The sequence below is a fragment of the Cricetulus griseus genome, chromosome 2 (assembly GCF_003668045.3).
Source record: "Cricetulus griseus strain 17A/GY chromosome 2, alternate assembly CriGri-PICRH-1.0, whole genome shotgun sequence".
Lineage (NCBI taxonomy): Eukaryota > Metazoa > Chordata > Mammalia > Rodentia > Cricetidae > Cricetulus > Cricetulus griseus.
Window position 1 is genome coordinate 433654294 of NC_048595.1, and position 23763 is coordinate 433678056.

The 23763-nt window shown below is 36.9% G+C and overlaps 1 protein-coding gene and 1 long non-coding RNA gene across 4 annotated transcripts in view; one reads left to right on the top strand and one right to left on the bottom strand.

Moving 5' to 3' along the window:
- Window positions 1-13120: 13120 nt before the first annotated feature.
- Window positions 13121-23763, top strand: part of Nyap2 (neuronal tyrosine-phosphorylated phosphoinositide-3-kinase adaptor 2) — a 223821-nt gene continuing 213178 nt past the window's right edge. For both annotated transcript variants that reach the window (XM_035441056.1, XM_035441057.1), the window contains exon 1: window positions 13121-13341. In XM_035441056.1, coding sequence (XP_035296947.1) covers window positions 13121-13341 — 221 coding nt within the window. The remainder of the gene's footprint in view (window positions 13342-23763) is intronic.
- The window catches only part of LOC103163537, a 39573-nt gene continuing 34208 nt past the window's right edge, over window positions 18399-23763 (bottom strand). For both annotated transcript variants that reach the window (XR_003481560.2, XR_004768720.1), the window contains one exon: window positions 18399-22639. This is a non-coding gene — a long non-coding RNA (uncharacterized LOC103163537). The remainder of the gene's footprint in view (window positions 22640-23763) is intronic.

A 23763-nucleotide genomic window follows, 5' to 3' on the forward strand; every position in this document is an offset into this window, starting at 1 on the left:
CTTTTGACTTAGTAGGATAACTTTGTTACAGCAGGGGTTCATCTCCCTAAACAGATCATAGAAAAATACTAAAAAGGCTCTTTTAAAAACTATGACAAAACTTCAGGCAATGCTTAGTGACTTGAATTTTAGACCACTAGATTGTTTTGTGTCAGTTACTAATTCTGTTCATATATGTCAATTTTACACATAAAGGTATCTCTCTTCTCTGGCTGGTTTATAGCATAAGGTACATTTCCAGAACTCTCCTCTCCCTCTGAGTTTACTGAAGTGTTTTATTTAACTCACAAAACACCTACTCCTTTTACCAGTACAACAAAAAGAGGTGACTTTACCCTGACTTAAGAATTTTTAGGGAACTTTTATCCACAAATATTATGGGAATCCATTCCACTAACAGTTTTTTTAAATACCAACCTTAAGGCTCGGCTTCTGTGTGTGGACATGATCTCTTATAAGAGGAGGGGAATCTCTCCCACTTTCTTGGGAGGTGGGTGGTATTGGAGCAGCAAGATTTGTGGTTGTTCTCATCTCCTCTGGGCAGAATGGCGGGACACAGCAGCTGGATCCGTGGTGGCTGCCTCATTCTCCTCTATTCATATGTCTGCATTTCCCTTTGAATCCCCATAAAAAGACCTTTGTGAATTCTCAAATCACACACAAAACATCCAGTATCTGGTTTCCTAGGAATACCAGAAAACTTAGACACCCTGTGAAGATAGGAAAAGTAAATAAATCATCACATAACTAAATATTGGAGTTGGAGTGTTTTTTTGTTCTTTATACATCTTTATCCTAATAAAGATTTTAAATTTTAATTTTCCTTGATGCATATTTCTCTGACATGAAGCTGAATTTGGTTCTAAGATTATTTGAAAGCTAACAATAAGTCATTTATGTTTTATTCACTGACATTTGAAGACATAGTTCTAGGCGCCAAACCTCAAAGGTGTCACAAACTCCTAGACATCCGTGCGTCTCCAGATACAAAGTTGTCCAATTAGAACACACTGTGGCTAGAATGAGCTTAATGTGTGATTGAGCAAATGGGCATGGTGCAGCATAATTTCTAGGTCTTATTCTCTATTCTGGAAGGACAAGAAAATAAGGAAATAAACATTGGGGAGAAAGGACAAAAGGAAAGAAAAGAGGGGCAAGAAGAAATGGAAGGAAGGGAGGGGAGAAGAGTCAGAAGGGAGAATGGTAGAAAAATGAAGGAAAGGAGGGAGGGGCAGCTATTATCCAATTTCTCAACATTGGAAATGTACTCTTTTCAAGGATTATCTATGTGATACATATTTTGTTTTTTATTCTTTTGAGATTAAAACTAGCCTTTCATTTTGGAAACTTTGTGGGAAAACTTGTCAGGTCCTTTTTTATGTTTTTTACTCTTTGGGGAATTATTCTCTTTCGTGGACTCAAGGTAGTAAAAAGCACTGAGCTAGACAATGACAATAAGAGTCAGTGATTTAGTTTCTGCTCCGGCTTAGCTAGGGATAGTGGTGGCAAGTCATTTCATTTGCCTGAGTACTGCTTTCCCATTAATATAGAGGGATTTCACCCTTGTTTATCCACATTCTCTGTGGTTCAGAGTATATCCATTTAAACCTGCTTAAATTATCAGTCATGAAAAAAAATGTTTCCGCTTCCCAAAATGTCTGTCACATGATCTCCCTATTTTTTAAAAAGCTTTTCAACTTTGACTCTAAGATGAAAGACAACTTATGAGAGCACTTTACTACCAAAAATAATGACACATTAGTAAACCTCTTGATCGCAGTATGGGAGCTGTTGCCAGATTGTAAGTGGTACTTGAGTCTGTTTACTGAGATGTCCTAAGGTTTTAACACTAGAGAGTGGGGCTGGCTGGGAAAGGGAAGGGGAAAATATTTGAGAGTCACATCTGATATGATCTTGTTCCTTCCCCCTATATTCCCCTCCCTTCTTTACGTGTATCTAATCTTGCAGAGTATCTCATTACATTCAATGGGAATCCAGTTGCACTCAAGAGCTGGAAACACCAAGACCTGGAAATCCATGGTCAGCTTTAAAATGTGTTAGAGAATATCGAGTCATATAGAGAAATATATGTTAGGGATATACACATCAATATAATGTGTTGATTTTATTTCTGCACAGGTAGTGATAAGTTAAACTCAAAAACCAAAATATATGAAATCATTGCACAATCCTCTTTGTTATTTAAGAATTAGGAAGGGTGACTTCAAGATTACTGCTTGTTGGTACATAGAGATATTTCCATATGGGATTACTTATGAATTGAGGTGTTTAGCTCAAAGGAGATCAGCTTGCATGCAGCCATTTATGATAAAAGTTGCTGGGGGGAAAGTGACATGAAAAATATGTAGAGACCACTGTGCAATAATATGGACCCGTTTTCTCATGAAAAACTTTTTACCCATATGAAGCTTAGACCGTATTACTATTGTTAGTTTTACCAGAGAACCTTTTTATTTCTCCATTCCCATTCCTCTTGATTTCCTACTTTTCCCCTACATTCCTTTACTCTATCTTTCTTCTTGTCTTGTTGTTCCACAGAAGAAGACCCAGGAATCATCGTGTCAAACCCTATTCAAATTCACCATATATTTTAAGATCTATTTTCACCATTTACTGTGAGGAAAAGCAAGCTTGTTTGTATATTATATACACACAAGTATATAATATATTATGTGTGTGTGGACACAAGTATATACACATCTGTCAATCATAATGAATAACATAAATTATACACACAGATTCAGTGGAATGTTAAAGGAATTCAGTCTCTTTGGGCAAGGCAAGAAATAGAACTTTACAGGATGGCTGCAGTGAGCCTGAAGGAGTGAGGTGTGCATATACAGTGATGACTGTATATTTCACTCTGGTTAAAACGCCCCGGTCCCAGGGAGACCTTTGTTCTGTGTACGTGCACTGTGCACATTCTTTCCAAGTGGGCTAGTTTTGTTCTCATGCCATGGGAGCAGGTGGCATCAAGCTGTTTTGATGAGGTTAAAAGGCTCCTCCCCCTCTCCGAAAGCAGCAGCCTGAAGTACGTCAGCAGTAATTGTGTGCATGGCTCTGCTGTGCAGGGTGGGTGGAGGCAAAATTGATATCAAATAAGGGCATCAAACTGAGATCCGATAGTTCCCGTTTAAGTTGCTGCTCATTTTTCTGAGCCCAACTGGGGTGAAAAACCTTATACCTTAACTATCCTCCGTGCAAGAAAATAGTCCTAATGGATTTAAATTTTCCTCTCCGAAACAGACTGATTTATTGCTAAATAGTGGATATAAATGAAGAGGTTCCTTTATCCTCTTTATATTTTGAAATTGACAAATCAGACTTTAGCTCAGTTAGATAAAAGGAACACGTTCTGCTGCTTGGATGGGAGGCCTTTAATGAGGATGAGAGCCCCTGGGGAGCCGAAATCGAAATCGGTGCTGCTTTCGGGGTTTCTGGCCATTTCTTCAGTCCTTCTGTCTCCCTTTCCAGTGGGCCTAGGGTGTGGGAACTGTCCAAGGTGCTAGTTTGCTGGCAGCTTTGCCTTTCAATGCGGGCGGATTGCAGAAGCAGAGGAGACAGATTACTGCTTATTTCAGAAGGTAGGTTCTTTGTTTCAGAATCACTGATTAATCAGCAGCGGCAGCATCAACAGACTAAGGCAGCTGGAGAGTAGAGAGAAACAGGAAGGGAGGGAGTCTGGGGAAGGGAGGGAGAGAGAGAGAGAGAGAGAGAGAGAGAGAGAGAGAGAGAGAGAGAGAGAGAGAGAGAGAGAGAGAGAGAAGCTCGCCAGAGCCAGAGCAAGCTGGTTGTCATGGGGGAGGGACGATGCTACAAGCTAGGCTTCTCCAAACCTTCTGTATGTATGCAATGAGAAAGAGCATCTTCTTTGGGGCTGCAAGGAGACATTTAGAGAGGATGTGTCTGATTTTTGTTGCCATATATTTTTTGTCTTCACAGAACATGATCAAATGAGGTACCTTAGCCAGATTGGTGACTGCTTCGGGTCTTGTAATCATCTGTGTAGCAAAGTGGGTAAAATCATTCAATTTCTTCCCCGCTGGACCTGGAAGGAGAGGGGCTGTGTGCTCATCCCCACCCATTAGCTATGCCCTCTTTTCTCCGAATGTCGATTTAAGGAAGCGAGCAGCTGTCTTCTGCCACTGCATCTTCCTAGCAAACTTTAAAGGGCATTTTATCTTATAGAAAGAACACCGAAAATGCTCTGGTCTCTAGTGATGAAGAATCTTGGATTCGACACTTTTCCAATCCAGATATAATGCACTTTAATTGAAGAAAAGCTGAACTGACCTACAAGTCTGTTTCTTATGGTGCTGGATCACTCCTACCGAACTGCCCCGAGACCAGTCCTGAGAGAGGGCTCTGACAGACCCAAGTCACCTCCTGACTATTGCACTTAGCTTTCCCCGGGGACTTAATTTTTGGTATGTATCTCATTTTTTTTCAGATTTATAAGCATGCTAATTGAATCCAGAACTAAATAGAGGAAGCTATTGGTTACGGAATGGGATGGATTTTACTTAGGGATACTTAATACTGAAGTTTGCATGTTTTATTAGGTGGAACAGAAATAAAGATAGAACATGGGCATCCACAGTGTTTGTGAGCCCCTGGCTATTTTTAATCCCTTACCCACTTAGTGATTACCATGGAAATGTTAAATAGACCTTCATTAGTAAAATAAGCTATGTTGAATTATTACAAGAATTGAAAGTATTTCAGTGTCATTAATTTCTATTCAAGTTATGTGTGCTGCTATTTATCTTAATTCCATACCATAAATATTTTACAACAGGCTTGGTTCATTTGTGTCATCAATGAGAGATCAATTTTACGTTCTCAGAAAGAAAGATATACAATCTACCACAAAATATCCAAATTGTTAGACATACTTTGAAGCTGAAACTGCTTATTTCTGGCTGATTCTAAATAGACATTTTCCTGAAAATGTGTTTTAATATCAGTCAAAATCATGAAGATTTCATTAGTCTTGTAAAAATGTACATCTTCTGGAGAACTTTGGGTGGACTTGTTTTCTTGGAAAATGCACTTATTTCATTGGAACATTCTGATTTTCCAAATTAACCAGGAATATATTCAACATTTGAAATGTAGATACTGCACATTTGGGAAAATATTGTTTAAAAATGTTCATCTTTCCTGAAAAAATACTCATGTTGTTTTGTTACTAAAGGAGTACTTTTTTTCTAAATGTGGTGAAAAATACAAGGACATTTAATGGGAGATGTTACATGGTATAATATTGACAATTGTAGTGTCCACAAATTTGTAATCTGCTAGTTTAGAAATACAAATAGGGAGCAAGAACAAAAATTAATCTCCAAACTTTTCACATTTGGACATGCTCCAATTTATTTGGTGAATTGTAAAGTGTTAACTTAAAAATTACTGAGTGAATAGAGCCAGATATTTACAAATGGTTTTGTTTTTCTTTGAAAAGTAGAACATACTTTCATCCAACTCAGAGGAGAAGGGAATTCTGTGAAAGACATTTAGTATTTAGGAAATTGTGAAAAACAGACGTGAAAATGCTACAACTTTACAAGGGACAAGCAGAGTTATAAAACTTGAATGGTTTGTAAAGTTATGCAAAAGTGTCAAGATCCCTGGGAAAAGAATGGTGGCTATTGTTTAAAAATCAACTGGTCAGTCATAGACTATCAACTCAATTAGATGGCTTCCACTGCAGCTCCAGTTAGCTTTGCAATTTAATAAACTGTCTATATCTGCTTAGCAAAAAACTGCCTTGTAAGCGTCTGGAACCAATTGGCCCAAGGCTCCACAAAGTCCCTTAGCCACTGGCACTTTGCTTGAGCCTCTCGTATTAGAGAGGATGTAGCCAATCTTTTAAGACCTTTGGTAAAAGACACCATGACAACCTGGAAGTCAGGGAGATGACTGGTAAATGGTGCCACCGAATTTGACTGATCTATGCCCCCTTCCCAGTTTGGGGGATGGAGGTAGTGGAGAAAAACTCCCTGCAAAGAAATCTGTGTTCTGAGAAAGAAGCAATCAGTGCCTTTGTAGTTACTCCTGCAGGCTTTCTGGGTGGTAACTTCTTTCCCCATTTTGTGCAGAACAGCTGCATTTTGAGAACCCTGAGAATGAGATGGTGAACAACACCATTTACAGGGCAGGGGACAGGATTCCAAGCACAGATCAAAATCTCAGACAGTTGTATTTGGTAGTTTATAAGTCTCTTTTTGCAGAAACAATTTTGCATGGTTTGGCTTATGGGTTTTACTGTGCTCACTAGTCTTGATTTGGTCTTAGTCTATGAAGTTAGCAAATTTTAGGTAAGAATTTGCATATGCATTTAACATAAGTATGTGAATCCTGATTACTAAATACTTATATTTTCACATGCAGGGTGTGATTTTAGATTAGTGTAAGTAGATGCAAATAATGTAAAGTAGTCTTTATACTGCTGGACAACTCAGCAACACAAGGTCAACAAAAGAAATAGTCAAAATCACCTGGGGAAGTATTCCCCAGAGAGAATCCTAGAGGAGAAACCCTAGGATTCTTCATCTCAAGGACAGTGCAATGAAGAAAACAAGAGGGAAAACCAAATTTTAATAACTCAAATTCCAAGAACTTCATATAGCATTAAGAAAAGTGCCCTTTACAAACCTCAAAAATATATAAAGAATAGAAACTAGGAAACTTACACTATCTGTAAATAAATTGAGACGTTAAGTATAAAGTAAGGGTCACGTATCCAGTCTTTCACTGAGGCATTTTCTCTCTTCCAGGTATTAGGATGTTACAGTATATTACAAATCATTTTGTGATAACAAACGTAAATGAGCTTTACCTTGCATTGGTCATAAGATTACCCTTTCAGTATTCACTGTGGTCTAAAATTTAGTAATTTCTATGAGTCTTTAAATATGGGGAAACAATTCACTCCTAAATCAGATTTGTTTTTTACTCTCAATTATTCAATATATGTGGGTAAATAAAGATTAAAGAAGTTATCACCACTCTGTAGCTTTGGAAAGCAAAATCTCATGTAGGGAACAGCTTCATTTTAGGAATATGGGTTAGTAGTTTAGGAAGAAAAGCAACAATGTACCAATGTCCAGGAAGCTAGTGGGCTGGTTCACTCAGATGTTGGTCCTTGTGAAACACTTATCTGGGTAAGTGGAACTATCAGGTTTATCACAGGGCTCAGTCTCATTGTGTGAGTGTACACCTCCATCAAGCCCACCTTAAAGAGCTGGAGTGGTGGATCTAGCCCTACAGGAGATTACACTAACTTAGAAATTGGTTCAGAATTTTAAACAAAGGGAAGAGAAATGAGAGATGCTTAGACATGGATGAGAAAGAGCCAGGCAGCCTAAATATTCATTTACTTCTCTCCCACATCAACCTGTGTCTTTGAGGAAGTCAGTCTCACCATGAGTGGGTGCTATATTAAGTAGACTCTGTAAACTGACACTGCACACAGTGGCTTACTTTATTGGTGGAGGGAAAACACTACATAAGCACATGATCTTGGTGAAATTTATATTCATTTATTTTTCAAAAATGCTCCATATTTAAATTTCTCTTTAATACGAAGTGTTACAGATGGCTTAGCACTTGAGTTTCCTTGAGAAAAGTATCAGCTACAAAAGGGAAGAAAATGGGAATTTTCTAATTTTAAGTTTCTATCGATTTCATTTGGACCTACATGATTTGTGCTGGTCTTTGGATAATGGAGAGTTTTATTTCTGTGTGAATATTTGTGAGGAATTAATATCATTATCAGTTTTGTATACAACACTGGTCAAAAACAATAATGGCTATGATATATATATATATATATATATGTATGTATATATACAAATTTAAATGTTTAGTTTATTTCCCTTGGCCATGGTAAGAATTTAAATAGTGCATTCTAGTTAAGGAAATTCTCCAATTTTAGACAGTCTCACAATATTACACAATGTAGTCTTTGTGAAGGGTGTGGCCAACAGGTTATAAGCAACAAAGTGAAAGAATAATGTAAAGTCAAAAGCTGAAAAAATAGTAATTCACTTTAATATTTAACACAGTATCTGTAGCCTTGCTAAGATCAGACATGATTGTAGACATAGTAATCTAAATATTAAGTGAACAGAATCTTTGGAAAAATGCAGAGCACAAAAGTCTATAAAGTCATACAGTAAAGACCTGAATTTTCCTGTGTATTGCACGAGATTCTGATCTGGTCATTTAACCTAATATCCCAGGAGAATCCTTGATTTGATCTTTAAATTTAGTCATAAATTTCACTAACCCCATACATGTCATGGCACTAATTGTACTATTTGGATCAGTGTTGTGGCTTACAAGGAAAGCATATTTACTCTTAGAAAGAAGACACATTGCTCCAAGAGTATAGATAGGCAGAAAATGTCTCTCATTTATTTTAAGCAAAAGAAAAATTGTGCACACAAGATTATTGGTGGCCATAGGAAGGCAGAAGTTCTCTTACAACCTTATGCATTCTAATGTTTCTATACCTAATTAGAAGGCAAGTGAAGGCAGTGGTTACTTATTGAGAAAACCCTAAATATGCTATACAGAACACAAGAACCCATTGGTATTTTAATAGCAATTCCTAGGAGACCAACTGAGGAATTCTGTGTCTGTTTAAACAGAATTGCAATTTAAGAAGCAGAAACTACAGCCAACTCTTAAATGGGCTAGACATGGAGCATACATTACTCAATCTATCTTATCCATAAGTTTGCATTCTGAAAACACATTTATGATTTACTGGATTTTCATGTTCATTGCAGCAAATAATAGTAGTTATAACAAGGTAGACAATTAACACAGTTCTGTTTTCTACTGAATCTGCTCACCATGATAGAGCTATGGTTCATTCATATAAAACATATACTTCAGTTTCAAAAGGCAAAGTTGTAAGGTTCAAGATGGAATGAACATTGTGATGCATAGATCCCAGTGCCCTTGTTTTATTTAGATTTGGACAATGGGAGGTGCATGCATTAGTGTTTTGATTACAAATTGTTTGGTTAATGAATAAGCATGTTTATTCCTAATTTTGTCTCCATGTGAACATCCATGATGAAGGAAGGGGTACTGTTTTAAATAATCTATCAATATATTTCAAAGTAAAATTAATTTATCAAGGAGCCATGCTGTTAAAAACAGTAATTCCTGTAGTTAAGAATTGGCAAGGCCTGAATGATGGCTCAAAAGTAGAGGCAATTGTATGTGGTTTTGTGACCTGAGTTCCATCATCAGATCCTACGGGTGGTAGGAGTGAATAGACAAGTAAGAGTTGACTCTGACCTCTACATTCATGCTGTGGAAATCATGCCTAGACACACACACACACACACACACACACACACACACACACGCGCGCGCGCGCGCGCGCGTAAACATTCACACAAAAATCAAATCATTAATAATCATTTTTAAAATAATTTTATTTTAAACACCAGTAGGGGTGTGTGACAGATGGCTCATCTGATAAAGGCACTTGCCACCAAGGCTGACAACCTGAGTTAGATCCCCATGACCCACATGATAGGGCAAGATAGCCAATTGCCTCAAGTTTTCCTCTGAACTTCAAATAGAAGTTGTGGCATCATATGCCCCACAATTAAAAAAATCCATAAATGAATGAAATAAAAATGTTTGATTTAAAAAGAGTTTGTGAAAGACTCTACTAGCAATATCACCACCAGGCTCATAAAACATATATCCTTTTTTTAATTTTTAAACCAAATTCGCATGACATGGTCCACTCCAGTTGCCATCATTTTTTTAATGTAAAGTGAAGTTTAAAGGTATTAATGCAAAGCCATAAATGTAGAAACAACTTATTTGAGCTCATTAGAGCATATGGAAAAACTTGCACCTGTGCTCTACATGAGTTTTTCAGAGCCCCTGCACATCACAAACTAATTTCCATGGGGACCAGAAAACAAAATACTGTGAGCTTAATCATTGACAGGCTGCTAATCTTATTTTAAAGACCATGCATCAGTGTTGAGAAGCTATACCTACTTATTCACACAAATAGTGGTAATAAAAAATTCATAGCTGGGTGGTAGTGGCACACTCCTTTAATCCCAGCACTCGGGAGGCAGAGGCAGGGTGATCTCTGTGAGTTCGAGACCAGTCTGGTCTACAAGAGCTAGTTCCAGGACAGCCTCCAAAGCTACAGAGAAACACCAAAACAAAAAAATTCATGGCCAGCTAGTGACGTAAACAGTATGAGAATCAGATGAGATGTAGTTATTATTCTAGTCTTCTTCTGCAATGTGACATCTAGAAGATTACACTTCAGCATTTATCATTTATCAGTGCCCTGTTTGTAGCAGGTGCCCAATCTATTCTTAAATATATGGATTGCCACATGACCAAATACCTTCCTGGAGGTGGGTATGGGCACATACATAAACATGCAACCCATTTTCATAATATGGAGTTGAACTTGACAATATGGTTGATTTTCATCTGAAAAAAATCCACATGAGCCAAAAAAACTTTCCCATATAAAAACATTTGCAAAAATATTATTTCACATTTTCTCAGAACAATTTAAACTCCATGTATTTTGAAATGCTATTAATAATGATAATTAATGTCCATAAATAACCAACTACCTTGTCAACCATTATAATATATTAGCTGTGTAAGAGTCACTAGGGTAGGTGGAAAACCTCAGCAAAATAAATGAATAAAATACAACCCTTTGGATAACCATGCTTTTTCACCTAGAAAAAATATAGTTTTGCTGGAGGGCAGAGTGGGAGGACTCATTCTAGCCTGCGGTGTTACCTCTAGCATGCTTATAACACTGAGCTGGCTTGCTTAACTCAGGTAAGATTAATTGTCATGAAGTTAGGCCAGTCTTTTTTTAGCCTGGAGTCCCTACTGTGGAAGTTCTTGAGGCAAGTGAATTCCTGATAACAGTAAAGCTTTAGATAGCTGAAGATACTTTCCGGAGTCCCTCCCATCAACATGGAATTCATTCACAGTGGTAACTGTCTTCTCTTCTAGATGCCCACCTCTTAAGCATGTAATCTTAATACATTTCAGTTATATTATATACAATTCAATACATGATAAAGTTGGAATTAAAATACTATTCAGTTCTAACCGACAAGACCTAAAAAATCAAATGAAACACTATAACAATTTAACATAAAAATGCAAAGCCAACAATGTCCAGTTTCTAAAATATCAAAGACTGGGAAAGAAATCTTTAAGTTCAGCATGAGATTCAAATTCGAATTAACTGGTAGCTAAGAGGCTAGTAAATTCTGATATAATAAGATTTCCATAACTACTACCCAGGTTATGAAATATGATTTTAATTTCAGAATAAATTTGAGATATATTTGAAAAAAGAAACTTCTTGGCTTTTGCAGTAAATAGTTGGACTGATCAACATGATTTTTAAAGGAAGTAAGAGCTGTAAGGTACTTTGCAAGTCTTTGTTTGTTTAGGGAAAGGGTCTCTAAACATGACAGACATGCCACACATGTATCAGTTTTCTACACCATAGAGAATAAGAAATTAAAGAAGGCTTATTACCATAAAAGACTAATTTTTTTATTTTCATGTAATTTAGTTCTTTATTGTGGTTAAGGCAGTTTTTCTACCCCATCTTGAAATTTTGAAAGTTCCTCAACACACGATGATTTCTAAAACTTGCCTGTCTGACCATCCAGCTGCCTACCCATTCATCATGCATGCATGCATCCATCAATCCACACATGTACTTCACATTGATGTTGTTGTCCATCTTCTTCACCACCTTTATCATTGGTGCACTGTATTCTACTGTTGAGTTTACTCTAAATCCTTCACAGCCATCTCTTCTACAAATCACAGCAAGCAGTGAGAGTTTTGTCATTCTTTTATAGTTGAGAGCTAGATAGACATGGTCAAAGTTCCATATTTTAAACTATGGCTTGGTTTGCTTTTGATTTGTCAAGTTTTTGTACCTGTGATTTAAATTTTTACACTTCTAGTTAGCAATGCTCTGATAATATCAAAGCTAATGTTAATAGAATACTGAAGATGTATGTGGTCCTGCCAATACACAATATATATCATAGAAAAATATGATATGAAGCAATCATACAGGGCCAGTTTGAAAATACCATAGACACAAAAGTATACAAATTAGATCACCTGTGTGTTTTTCATTGGTTTCTATTATATTTTGTATGGCCATTGTAGATGTATACATTTTCACTTAAGTATTTAAGGAAAAACATCATTTAATTTTTCTCTAACATAACATAATTTTAATTTAAATATTCATGGAAATGTCATTATGATAATGTAAATACAATATTTAGATCTATTGTATTATAACAACATATTTTGAGACACAAAATTGTGACTGTAATGATGCAAACCAAATATTTATATTCAGATACAATGTTTACACATTCGCAGATGTCAGGGCCGAACTATGGTCCTTTGTCCTACTGATGTTGTTGGTTAGATGGAGCATTTGACACTCAACCATACATATTTCACATTATTTCAAATAATCTGGGGGTGTGTAATTTATAATGAGGTATTTTCTTCATTGGAAAACTTAAAATGTATAAATCTGAATTATTTATATAAAATTCAGCTTCATTCAAGGGAACACATAGGTCTAATACAAACAGGATATAATCCTTTTTGAAGCTATTATGTTCCTTAATGGTATTCTATAAAAACTTTATGCTCTAACTCACCATAACTTAAATACATTTTAAACACGTTAATTTATTTACAGTACAGGAGTACACATAGATGAGTACATGTGTGCCATGGTGCAAGTGTGGAGATCAGAGGTCAACTTGGAAAGTCAGTAATACTCTTCCACTACAGGGATTCTGGGGTGGAATTCAGGTCGCTAGCCTAGCCAGCAAGACCTTTACCCATGGAGTCATCTCAATGACCCTTAACTTAAGTGTCATACCTCCCTATAGCTACATATGTCCCGAGGAGTAAGGTAACTCACTTGAGATTTGGGATGACAAAATCTTAGTTATAAAACTTAACACTTGCTAAGGGGATGATGTGTTGTCATCTTCAGGAAGCATCCCTTTCCATGATACACTCCAAGATGATGAGTGCTAATCCTGAAGAAGACCCTTTGGACACTTTTCTCCAGTATATTGAGGATATGGGGATGAAGGCATACGATGGTCTGGTTATTCAAAATGCGTCTGATATTGCCCGTGAGAATGACCGCTTGAGAAATGAAACCAATCTGGCTTACCTGAAAGAAAAGAATGAGAAACGGCGAAGACAGGAAGAAACTATCAAACGGTAAGTAGAAACCACTGCATTCCATAAGGGAATCTACAATCCCTGCTAAGACTGTGTGGCTGACACCTGGTCAAGAAGGAGCTGGTCAGAGCATTGGCGGGATACATAGTGAAAGGGATACCTGGAGGCTACCAAAAGCTCATCTATCCTGTTGACAGATCCTGGCCTTGGTTAACAACAGTTACTTGCGTGTGCTTTGTGCATATGGAAGTACAGATGGGCTGGGGAGAGAATTCAATTTTCTTTCCATAAAAGCTTGTGTTGAACAACCTCTTGTTAAAAGCACCAGGAAGCACAGACACATTTTTAACAACCAAAGTATTATGAGAATGTTCACCTTTAATGGCCTGTGTTTATAGTTCTTACCTTAAAATAAAGTTCTTTTTCTTCCTAGAATATTACCAAGACTAGTGAATAATTGGATACATATGAGCCTCTGAAGGCACTTGGAATCCTTGGTGTATGCTCCTGAGCAATTTTATGGCCATTATACCTCTTGGTTTGATACCAAGCATTCTAAGTTTGTTCAAACAAAATTGCTTTCATGATGTAACACCTAGTAGTGACAAGCTAATGAACCACAGATTGCAGCCTTCCATGTAGAGGTTAAAGCTCCTAGTGAGTGTACACAAAGGAATGGCACACGACTTTGGTTTTCTATGGAAAAATAAGGCCATCTTTTTCCCTATGTGTTTCCCCATGATTGCAGGCTGGTTTTGGGAATCCTGTTTTATTATCGGAGTTCATTTATTACATCCAAAATTTCAAAACGGAGAAAATTACTCCTTTCAGTAAACTGCATGACTGACTAGTAATAGGATATTTGGATGTTCCATCTAATATATTAGTCATATACTGTCTGGGAAGATTATATTAAGGAAATGAAAATATTTTTTCAAGTTCAATTTTGTAGGTTGTAAAGTGGCAAGGCAATGTTGCACCAAACTAGTAATTTAAAGACAACATTTTACATGTCAGAGAAAGATGGAGGAAGAAAAAGTGGAGGAATGGAGTGAAAGAGTGAGGAAGGAGAGGGACAACATTAGAAAGATGTTTTAGAAGAATATGCTGAAAGAATATACTGTTTTATTTCTGAATTATTAAAATTTTATCCAGTTTAACTTAAAAATTGATTCTTTGCTGTAGTATGCTAGATATCTTTTCATACCATTTTTTTCTAACTAGCATTTCTGACAGACTTCTATTTGTATATAAGTGTTTTACTTTAATTTTGAATATTAAAGTTTTTAAAAATTCAAAGCAAAGGGTTACACAATTGCTAGAGAAATAATAGCACTATAATATATTTAAAGGTTTGCAACCTTGCAGTTGCAAATGAACAATGAATTGTTTTATATGTATGCAAATAGACTTATTTACTGCATCATCCTCTTGGTTCTTCCTAGCAATGTACACAACCATCCCACTAGCTTCCATGTTATATTAACAGCCTTTTATAGGGTTCTGCATAAATATCCAAATGCAGTGACAACAGAAGTGGCTAGGTTTCAAGTGCTTTATTGACGTGTGTTTAAAGAGGCATGATCCATAATGTAGAAATCTGAAGTCAAAGGCACTTGGGAACAAGCATGTAGAGAGGTGGAGATACATCCTAATCCTGTCAATCCATGATGGGCTGTGTGTCGGAGATGTAGTTGTGTGAACTTGAGTTCATTTTTTTTTTTTTTTTTGGATTGCTTTCTGGTAGCTCAGATCACTTAGAAGGCTGAAAAAAAAACTGAAAATGGTGTACATTGATTTCCACCTTGTACATTATAGACTTAAGTCTGGCATAGCTTGAGATGAGAATAAACACCCCTGTTTTGTTCTATTTTCTTAATTGATGGTGACTGGAATTAAGATGCCTGCAGTGATATTGGGTCAAGTCGATACATTATAGACACCATATGAACTTTCAGATTAATGAGACTTAGGCATTGTGTATGGAGGATGAAAGGCAAGGAGGTCTGGTTGGCCTGCTGTTGTTGCTCCCTATGTGTGTTGCTGTTGCTTGACCTAGAAGGACAGCATTTCTATTTAATGAAATGGCAAAAGCTGAAAGTGAAGCAAGTTTAAGGCAAATAGCATCGAATTCTAGCCTATTTTGATGTGCAAATGTTACAAAGCCTTTTATCTGCTCAGGTAGAAATTCTGGATGGAGGTTTGGTAAAAGACCCAGGACTTTTGGTAGAGAACAAAATAAGAGTTCTATATGGTAAGAGTGAGAAACATCTTCATCTCCTTTGAAATCATGAGCTTACAGGACAGCAAGGACACCTAGGACTTAAATTTGAAAATGGTCAAAAATTCAGTAATATTCACCAGGGCACCTAACACCACACAAGATAAGGACAGTGGAAGAACCTAATATGTGTTGTCAGGGAGCCACAAAGGAAGACTGAGCAATGCCAGAACCACAACATTGGAGGCGAGCCAGCAGGGAAAGAAACACGGAACCTGCCCTTCTTCCTGCTCCTGTAGAATCATCACTGTAGTTACAGGTGCAGGGCAGGACCCAGAAGTTTGGACAGCTCTCAGTGTGACCCATTATGCCAGAGAAAAGACCAAGGTGCAGGCCTGTCCCACCTGGGACCTGAAAGGGGAAGTCACCAAAGATTTACAGAAGTGAGTTTTCTGAGAATCACCCACACCTAGCAGAGACTCAACAGTAATGTAAAAATGACCAAGTGTGCATCATAGTGAGGCCTATGGGGCATCCTCTAGACATAGGTAAGGACAATCATATCAAAATAACATTTAATTCTTGCCCCACAGTGTTTGAATGTTATAGGAATTAAAAGATATGGTTTGCATCTTTCTATTTATAACTCAGTTCTTTATTCAGCCCTACCCCAAATCTTTTTTCTGGAATTCTAATTTCATGTGTAAATATCTTGGAAGTGTAAGAATCCTATGAGAGCCCAGAATTGTTGAAACTTCTCCAAATCACTTTTCTTTTCCAAAAGCAAAACCCATGTGAAACAAAATGGCATAGATTTCTTTGAATGTGACTGGGGAGGTGCTTAGAGAGAGGGAAAAAAGTGAACAAAGCCAGCCAGCACTGCCTCTGTTTGAGAAGGAGTCTAAAAGCCTCCTCACTGCTTTGGGAAAGGACTGGCTGTGGCATCTCCTCCAACAGTACAGTCTAGGTATCATTTTAATATCTGAATTCAGTTTTATTTTGCTCATATAAAGACTGGTAAACCCAGGAGTATGGCAATATTGAAATGATGATAATCTCTCCTCAATGTTTTTTTAATCATATCACTTCAACATTTCCAAAAAGAAATGTCCATTCTTTAGAACTCATCAACTGGGTTCTATTCAAGCATGCTTTTGGGAGATCCTGGAATACCAAAAAAAAAACACAGAACACCCACATTTAAATCAAACTCATATTTCAGTTTTCTGATTTTTAACCTTGCAATTAATATCAAGTAGAAAAAATCAGCAAGGTATTAATCAACACCATCTAATTAATTAAAATTACGTCATCTGTCTTTGAATGCCTTCAAAATATATTCTGTGATTTAATATATGGGGACGTAAATGCCAAGAATCCTAAAAGGCAGCACATTTGACCTTGAAAAGGCATTGATGATAATTCTCTGTGAAATGCGCCAGTTGCAATTTCAAAAATGTGCAGACTGCCAAGGCATGCTTAAAACATGGAGATAGGATTTCATGTGCTTGGCTTTCTGGACCACATACTGCAGAAATGCCTTTGTGCTCAAGCTGAGAAGCTTTAACAGAGAGCCCTTAGACAAACAATATCACCCTCGATTTTTCTGTGATCTAAGTCACTTAGGCTTTCTGAGCCCAGTTCCTTATTTTTAAACCAACTTGAGCCCTTGTCACTATTAACTTCCTTGTATCTTCCCCTCTATCTGTCATATGGGCTTTACTGAAAAGACTTGCTGGTGAAAACGAAATACTAAATAAAGAAAAGAGTGGCATTCTTAGTGCTCCTCTTACCAGTTTAAAGTACTGTTTGGTAAGAAGGAGAGAAACACTTAAAGGGAGAAATTAATGGAGAATGAAAGCAATTATTTCAGTGGTTTACTGTCTCTGCTATTTTAAATCCCAATGGCTTTGTACAGGCCCAGGTAAATGAGATTTATTTTTATCCAATAGCCCGAAAGAAAACAAGCATGCAAAAGTACCTTGCAACAAGATAGTTCATTTAAGATGGGTTAGAAGGCCCTAATTGGTCATGAATATGGAGAAAGGTGAGGAACAAACTTTGATGGTCAGTGTGTTCCACTGTGACCAATAAGAAGGAAGAAAGTGATGAACTACAGGTGACCTGTGGGGCAGCATCTGCAAGCACCTCTGAGAACAGGCTTTCTTGTAGATCCTCTGTTTATAAGTACCCCCATGTTACATCAGCAAATAGGGACAGTCACTGAAGAAGATGAACAATCAAAAGACCATTGTAGACACCACAGGTAACACTGGCTTCTGGGATTCCTTTTGAGTAAAATTCATTTTGAATTCTGGATTTAGTTCTCACGCCATCCCATTTGGTTATTTTGAAAACAATGTAAGAAATAAAAAGCAACAAAAAACTTTCACTTCTTTTCAAACATAGTCTTCTCTGTAGGAAACAGTTGGTTGTTTTTCTTCTAATGAAAGAAATGCTGCATTAGTGAAATTTTCCAAACATTGTGAGTCTGGAAGACAGCTCTTGACTTTAGCAAAGTGGTTCTGACACAAAGGACTACTTAGGCTGATTACCAATGTCTCTATTCCCCATGGATGCCCTCAGGGGATCTATATGAGGTTATATTTCCTCTTTAAAAGTGACAGTCTGAAATAGAATTAGATTACACGTGGCTCCTTTTAAAAAGGCATGCAGTTGTATATTTGTGTATGCACTTGAAAACTGTGTAGATTGAAGAGTTTCAGATTGCCTGTTATGCACAGGGAATTAAAGTGCTACTAAAGTCTCTCTTGTACTTTTAGAGAGAAAGCTACAATAAAAAATGAGAATTTTAAATGTATTTTTCATGTACTGATTCACTATTACCCCCAAAGGACATGGTTATGATACCAAATTTGCAAATCAGTTTGTTTTATTTCCATAGTCATAGTTACACAGAGAATGCTTATCACAGACATATGGTCATTGATACAAATAATTTAGTTAGTTTTGGCTTTTGGAATCCTACTCATAACATAATGGAAAACATTGTGGTAACAGAAAATGCATTGATGTCCATTTTGTGAATGCTATATACCCTCAGCGTAGAATGAACTACTACTCTGGTCACATACAGCTCTCCCCAGTGCATTTGTTCTCAACACAGGCATGCAGCAATGGCAAGTTTCCTACATTTGCATTAGAAAAGATACCAAAATCATCATTCCATAAGCAAAGTGAAGACAGCTAAATGAACAAAGGTTCAGAAACAGGGCTCTACAGCTAGCCTTACAGTATAAAGAAATTATCTACAGGTAGCTCAGGGGTAGCCTCTAGCTAGCCATTGCTTCTAGGCTTAGACAAGCACTGGAGCTAAGCCCTCTGCCATCCACAGCTTGCAGGTGCCTGGGCTGCCATGAATCTCTTGATCTGATGTGATGTGAATTTCTGACCTAATTTTACTCTAGGACTCGGTGTTCAGGCAGAGAAAACAAGGTTAATGTTTCGATACCGAGTGAGATTAAACAGCAGAATCTCCTAATAGCCTTCTCTAATTTTGGCTTCCTCGTGTCCTTGTGATTAATCCAAACCTCTTTTCTATTAATCATTGCAGAGTACCACAAGCTGTTTTGCTTGTCCTTAGTGTTAAAAACTATATATCCAGACAGTCTTTTTCTGAATTGAATGAAATAGCCAAACATAGCAGTAATTTGGTTACTTTCCCAAATACATAAGAATTTTATTTTTAATCTGTGCAACCCAGGATTAGAAGAAAAAAAATCAGTAAACAGCCTTGATCATCCCTTGGTGGCTGTTCTTTACTGAGCCAGAAAGAACATCTACAAGGAAAGCTATGTGTACCTCAACTTACTAAACTTAGGTTTCTCAATGATAGTGGTGAAAGTTATTATTATCAAATACCTAAGAACTCCCTTGTGTTAGGCAAATGGTATTGGTTATGCTGTCCCACAGTTTTTAGTAAGGGTCATCCCCTTAGGACAGGTCCTAAGATGATTATTATGTATTTACAAATCATCTACTTGCAATTTGCATGATGCTAATATTTGCAGCGATGGTAGCCTGTGTTCATACTTATTCACCTGGCAGTAGAGATTAGAGCTCGATGAATGGGCTTTTCAGTTCCTTTGTCTACTTCATTTTCTAACAGAATGATTTTGGAACAACTCGGTTTTCTGTTGCTTCTGTTTCAATTACACCCTGGTCCTAGCACCGGCTTTATGCTTTAAGATGATCAGTATCTGTTCTGTATCTGAAATAAATAGACAGATGCTAGCAAGAGGAGGGGCTTTTTAGAACAGAGCCACATAGAGACAGAGCAGTTCTCAGGGTGATTTCTTCTGATGTCGAGAGAGAAGCAGACTTCTGGATACCTAATTCCAAGACAACTGGGTGACTTAAAGGAACCTCATTGCAAAAGTAAAGGTACTCTTTCCTTAATATATAGTGCTAAATTGTTTATAGATTCTCAGGGAATCTTTGGCTAACATTTCCCATCAAAGGCTATTTTGATACACAATTTAAGTTATGGGGGAATATTCTCAACCTTTTATGTAAATATGGTATTTATAAAAATGTTGAAAAGTAGCAAATACAAAAAAGGAATTATTGTGGAATAGAATATGAACCAGTGGAAGTTCTCATTGTTTTCTACTAAATGTGAAATAGCCCCTTGGAGAACATATCTAATCTAATAGAATTGCCAGAGTAAATCCCAAGCATACTAATAATATTGCCTCAGAGGCTTCTGTCCAACTTTGAGGTTGCCCAAAGAAAATGTCTGCATTACAAATGTGTGGGTTACCTTGAAATTAATTATAATCTTAAGTTGATAGAAGGAAAATCAAACCTTACCCTGTGAATTTCTGATGGAGACATATACCTCTAGTTAAAAGTTATTCTCAATGATGCTCATACTTGGAAATATTCATATCAGAACATGGACATAATCAGCCTGCCAAGATGCCTAGGGAGGAAATTTCTTCCTTTCCTAAAAAACTAGCACCTTCAGCATGCTGTACCAAGTAGATGTTTTAAAAACACAAAAATACAGCAATTTTTAGAATCCATTATTTTAATTGGTAAATTCATTTTAGTCTTTGATATGGCGCTAAGTAAAGCACTCAGTATATTTTGGTGTTAGACTAAGAAATGAAGTGGCTCAATGAAATGAAAATGACCATTACCAAGGAAAGGTGATTTGCTATCAGACTAATTCATATGTGTACTACATAGCTATTTGATGTCTATGTTACACTTTTTTATTACCCCCATTATTGAGCATCTTTTACATCAAAGATTACTCTCCATGCCTAGTTTAAGTGACAAGATTGTCAACAAAGAGGGAATTGCATTTTGGGGCATGGACAGAATGTAGTTTAAATCAGATTGCTCAAGCTATCTCAGATGGCATGTCACATATGAACAAAGAGCTTAGAGGGAGGGGGAGAGCCACACTGTCTGGAGCAGCAAGCTTACTTACCAGAAGAGACACCAGGGGAAGAAGTCAGAGGAGCACTTTTCTGAGAAGAGAGGAAATTCAAGGGTGTGGCTAGAACAGTGCTGAGCCAGTGAGGTGGAAAAGGGGAGACAACCAGGTCAGATGCACAGTCTTTCAGGGACCTTGGGGTTACTAATATGACTTGAACTCAGTCAGAGAAATTGGCAAGAAATGGGAAACTGCTAAGGTCATTTGGGATGCAGAATGAGAAATCTAACTCCTATAATTGAAAAGACGGCCTTTTAGCTGATCTGTGGGTCAACAAGGAGAGAGACTGGGCCTCCAGATGTAGAAAGACTGAGTTGATGGTAAACTATGGCCTGGAGGTGAGAATCTGAGATGAAACTGTAGATCTTTCTCAAAGGTAGGATAGGTCAAATTTGTGTCAGATTGGATGTGGGAGTGAGGGTACCATAGAGGGATGATGGTAACCTTAACTGGGATTGAGGAGACAAGATTTAGGTTAGTGACAAAAGATGTCATACATATTGCTTCAGGTGTCTATTAAACTTCCAGTGATTTAATGACATTTGTGTTATGAATATATACATACATATTTAAGTTCAAGGAAATTTTTTATGATTATTATAATGAAAATATTGGACATAGTATCTACCCACCCTACTAAAATTTTGTCAATGTATCATACAACAATTTCACTCAGTAAATCTGAAACTTATATTCATTGAAGAGAAATGAGAGTGAGCATCTACATTAACTAGAACAAATAGATAATTACCCAGAGGTATTGATTTTGTGTGTTTGCTGGAATCAGTGATCTTAATTTCTCAAAGCTATGTAATCTATGCATTGGGAGTTTTCTCATGTAGGTTAAAGCTAGCAATCCTAATGCTGTAATTTAAGAAACAAGATAAAACCCAGATGGAGGCCTGTATGACACTTGACATTCTCAAGTGGAAACCATGTCTTTATAAATGAATAGATTCAATCATTATTGCCATTGGTAATGTTTATGTACAGTGCTTTGGCAACTGCAAAGAAATGAATAATTAGCCTGCTAATTGATGTATATAGGACACATTCCTTGTTCTAAGGTCTTTTGATAAACCTGCAATTTCTACCCCATTGTAAGGTGGAAATTTGGAGCCCTGCCGTGTATGTAATCAGAATGAAGCATAGCCTAACAATGTTGAAATTCCAGTTTCTAAATACAAGAAGAGATTAGAGTCTTTACTTGCTAGATTTAGTGAGATCCATCTAAAGTTCTTTAACTAATCTCAAACGTACTCATTTATTCTTTATTGAGAAAAATAACACTTTTTTTCCAATTGTTAAAACACATGACAGGTACATGCACCATGTGGGTCTCACTGGCTTTTAGGCAGCCAACATTGCCCAGAGCTGACAGCCTCAGTCACTGCGAGCATTATTGTTGATGTGGCTTCGAGCATTGTTGTTGATGTGGCTTTGATTGCTTCTGTAACCACCATTGTCCCTTCTTTATCATATAGACTGCTCTGTTACTCGTTGAATTTTTATACTTCCATGGAGGCTAAAAACCAATATTGAAGTATTTCTCCTTTGGGGGATTAACAAATGACACACACTGCCAAAAAATCTTGCAACTTTTACACTCTGTTTCATCGTATCCATATTTTGTTCTTTTTCCTAAAATTCTTAAAAATTACAGGAAAAAATTAGTCATCCAGATAGATTTAAAAGGATTTAGCTTGTGATGTGTTTGTGTCTTAGTTATTAAACTGATAGCCAAGAGAAAGGAAACTATTTTTGTGGAGAGTATGCTTTCTAACCTTTGTCACAACAATTTGAGATGAGCTTACATAGTGTGGCATTGTAACATAATCTAACACAACACATGATATTCATAGTGCAATCTGATAAACAATTTCCATAGTTTTAAGAGGAATTACCTTGAACATTTGCCTTCTTATAGTATGAACTGTTAACATTTTCACTCTTTTAAGGAAAATGTATCTTTTCTGTCAAACCGCTGTAACATTTTTGCTGTAGCTAGGGAGAATCCATCAAAAATGTATCATGAAGATAAAACAACTATGGCATATCTCAAGAGCTCATATCTAAAATGATGTCTGTCGGTGCTTTGCACTTGTGTTCCTCTTCAAGCAAGAAGCACATTTTCAGTACCAGAGTTTAAACTCCTCCCAAGATATTTCTTGCTCTTAAAGTATTTCTGGATGTTGAGCAGGTTGGCTTTGCCATGTTCCCAGCTGCCCTTTGCCTGGAGAAAGAGCTCTTCCTGTTTCTTTCTCTTTGAAGTAGTAATTGAAACTCAGACATGTCCAGCTTTTTGACAAAGTGTACCAGACATAAATGGAGGAAATCAATCAAGTTTCTTAAAATTTTCCCAGGGAAATGCTTAACTTCCAAGGATGCCTGTTGTCAATTTCCATACATAATTTTAAAAAAAGTTGGTATGTATGTTAATAGTTGAAATATATAACAGTCTAAAATATATTGTATTTTATTTAGAGAGGTAATAATATTTTGTGAAGCATATATGAGGTCATGAATTATAAGAAGCATAATAGAGGTCAATAATAAATAAGTGAAAAGAAAAGATAATGAGGAAATAACTGCAGCAGACAAAGACCATGCGGATTCTTCTCTCAAGACAAGGGAGGTGATTGCTTTTGTGTCCCCTCGCATTGCAGTATGAAGCAGTAGTTTTTCAGGTGATGCAATGTTCCACCTTTCCTTTTTTGGAAAAGTATCAGTATTTTAGAAAATCATATTCAGTACAGATTATTCACTCTGTTCC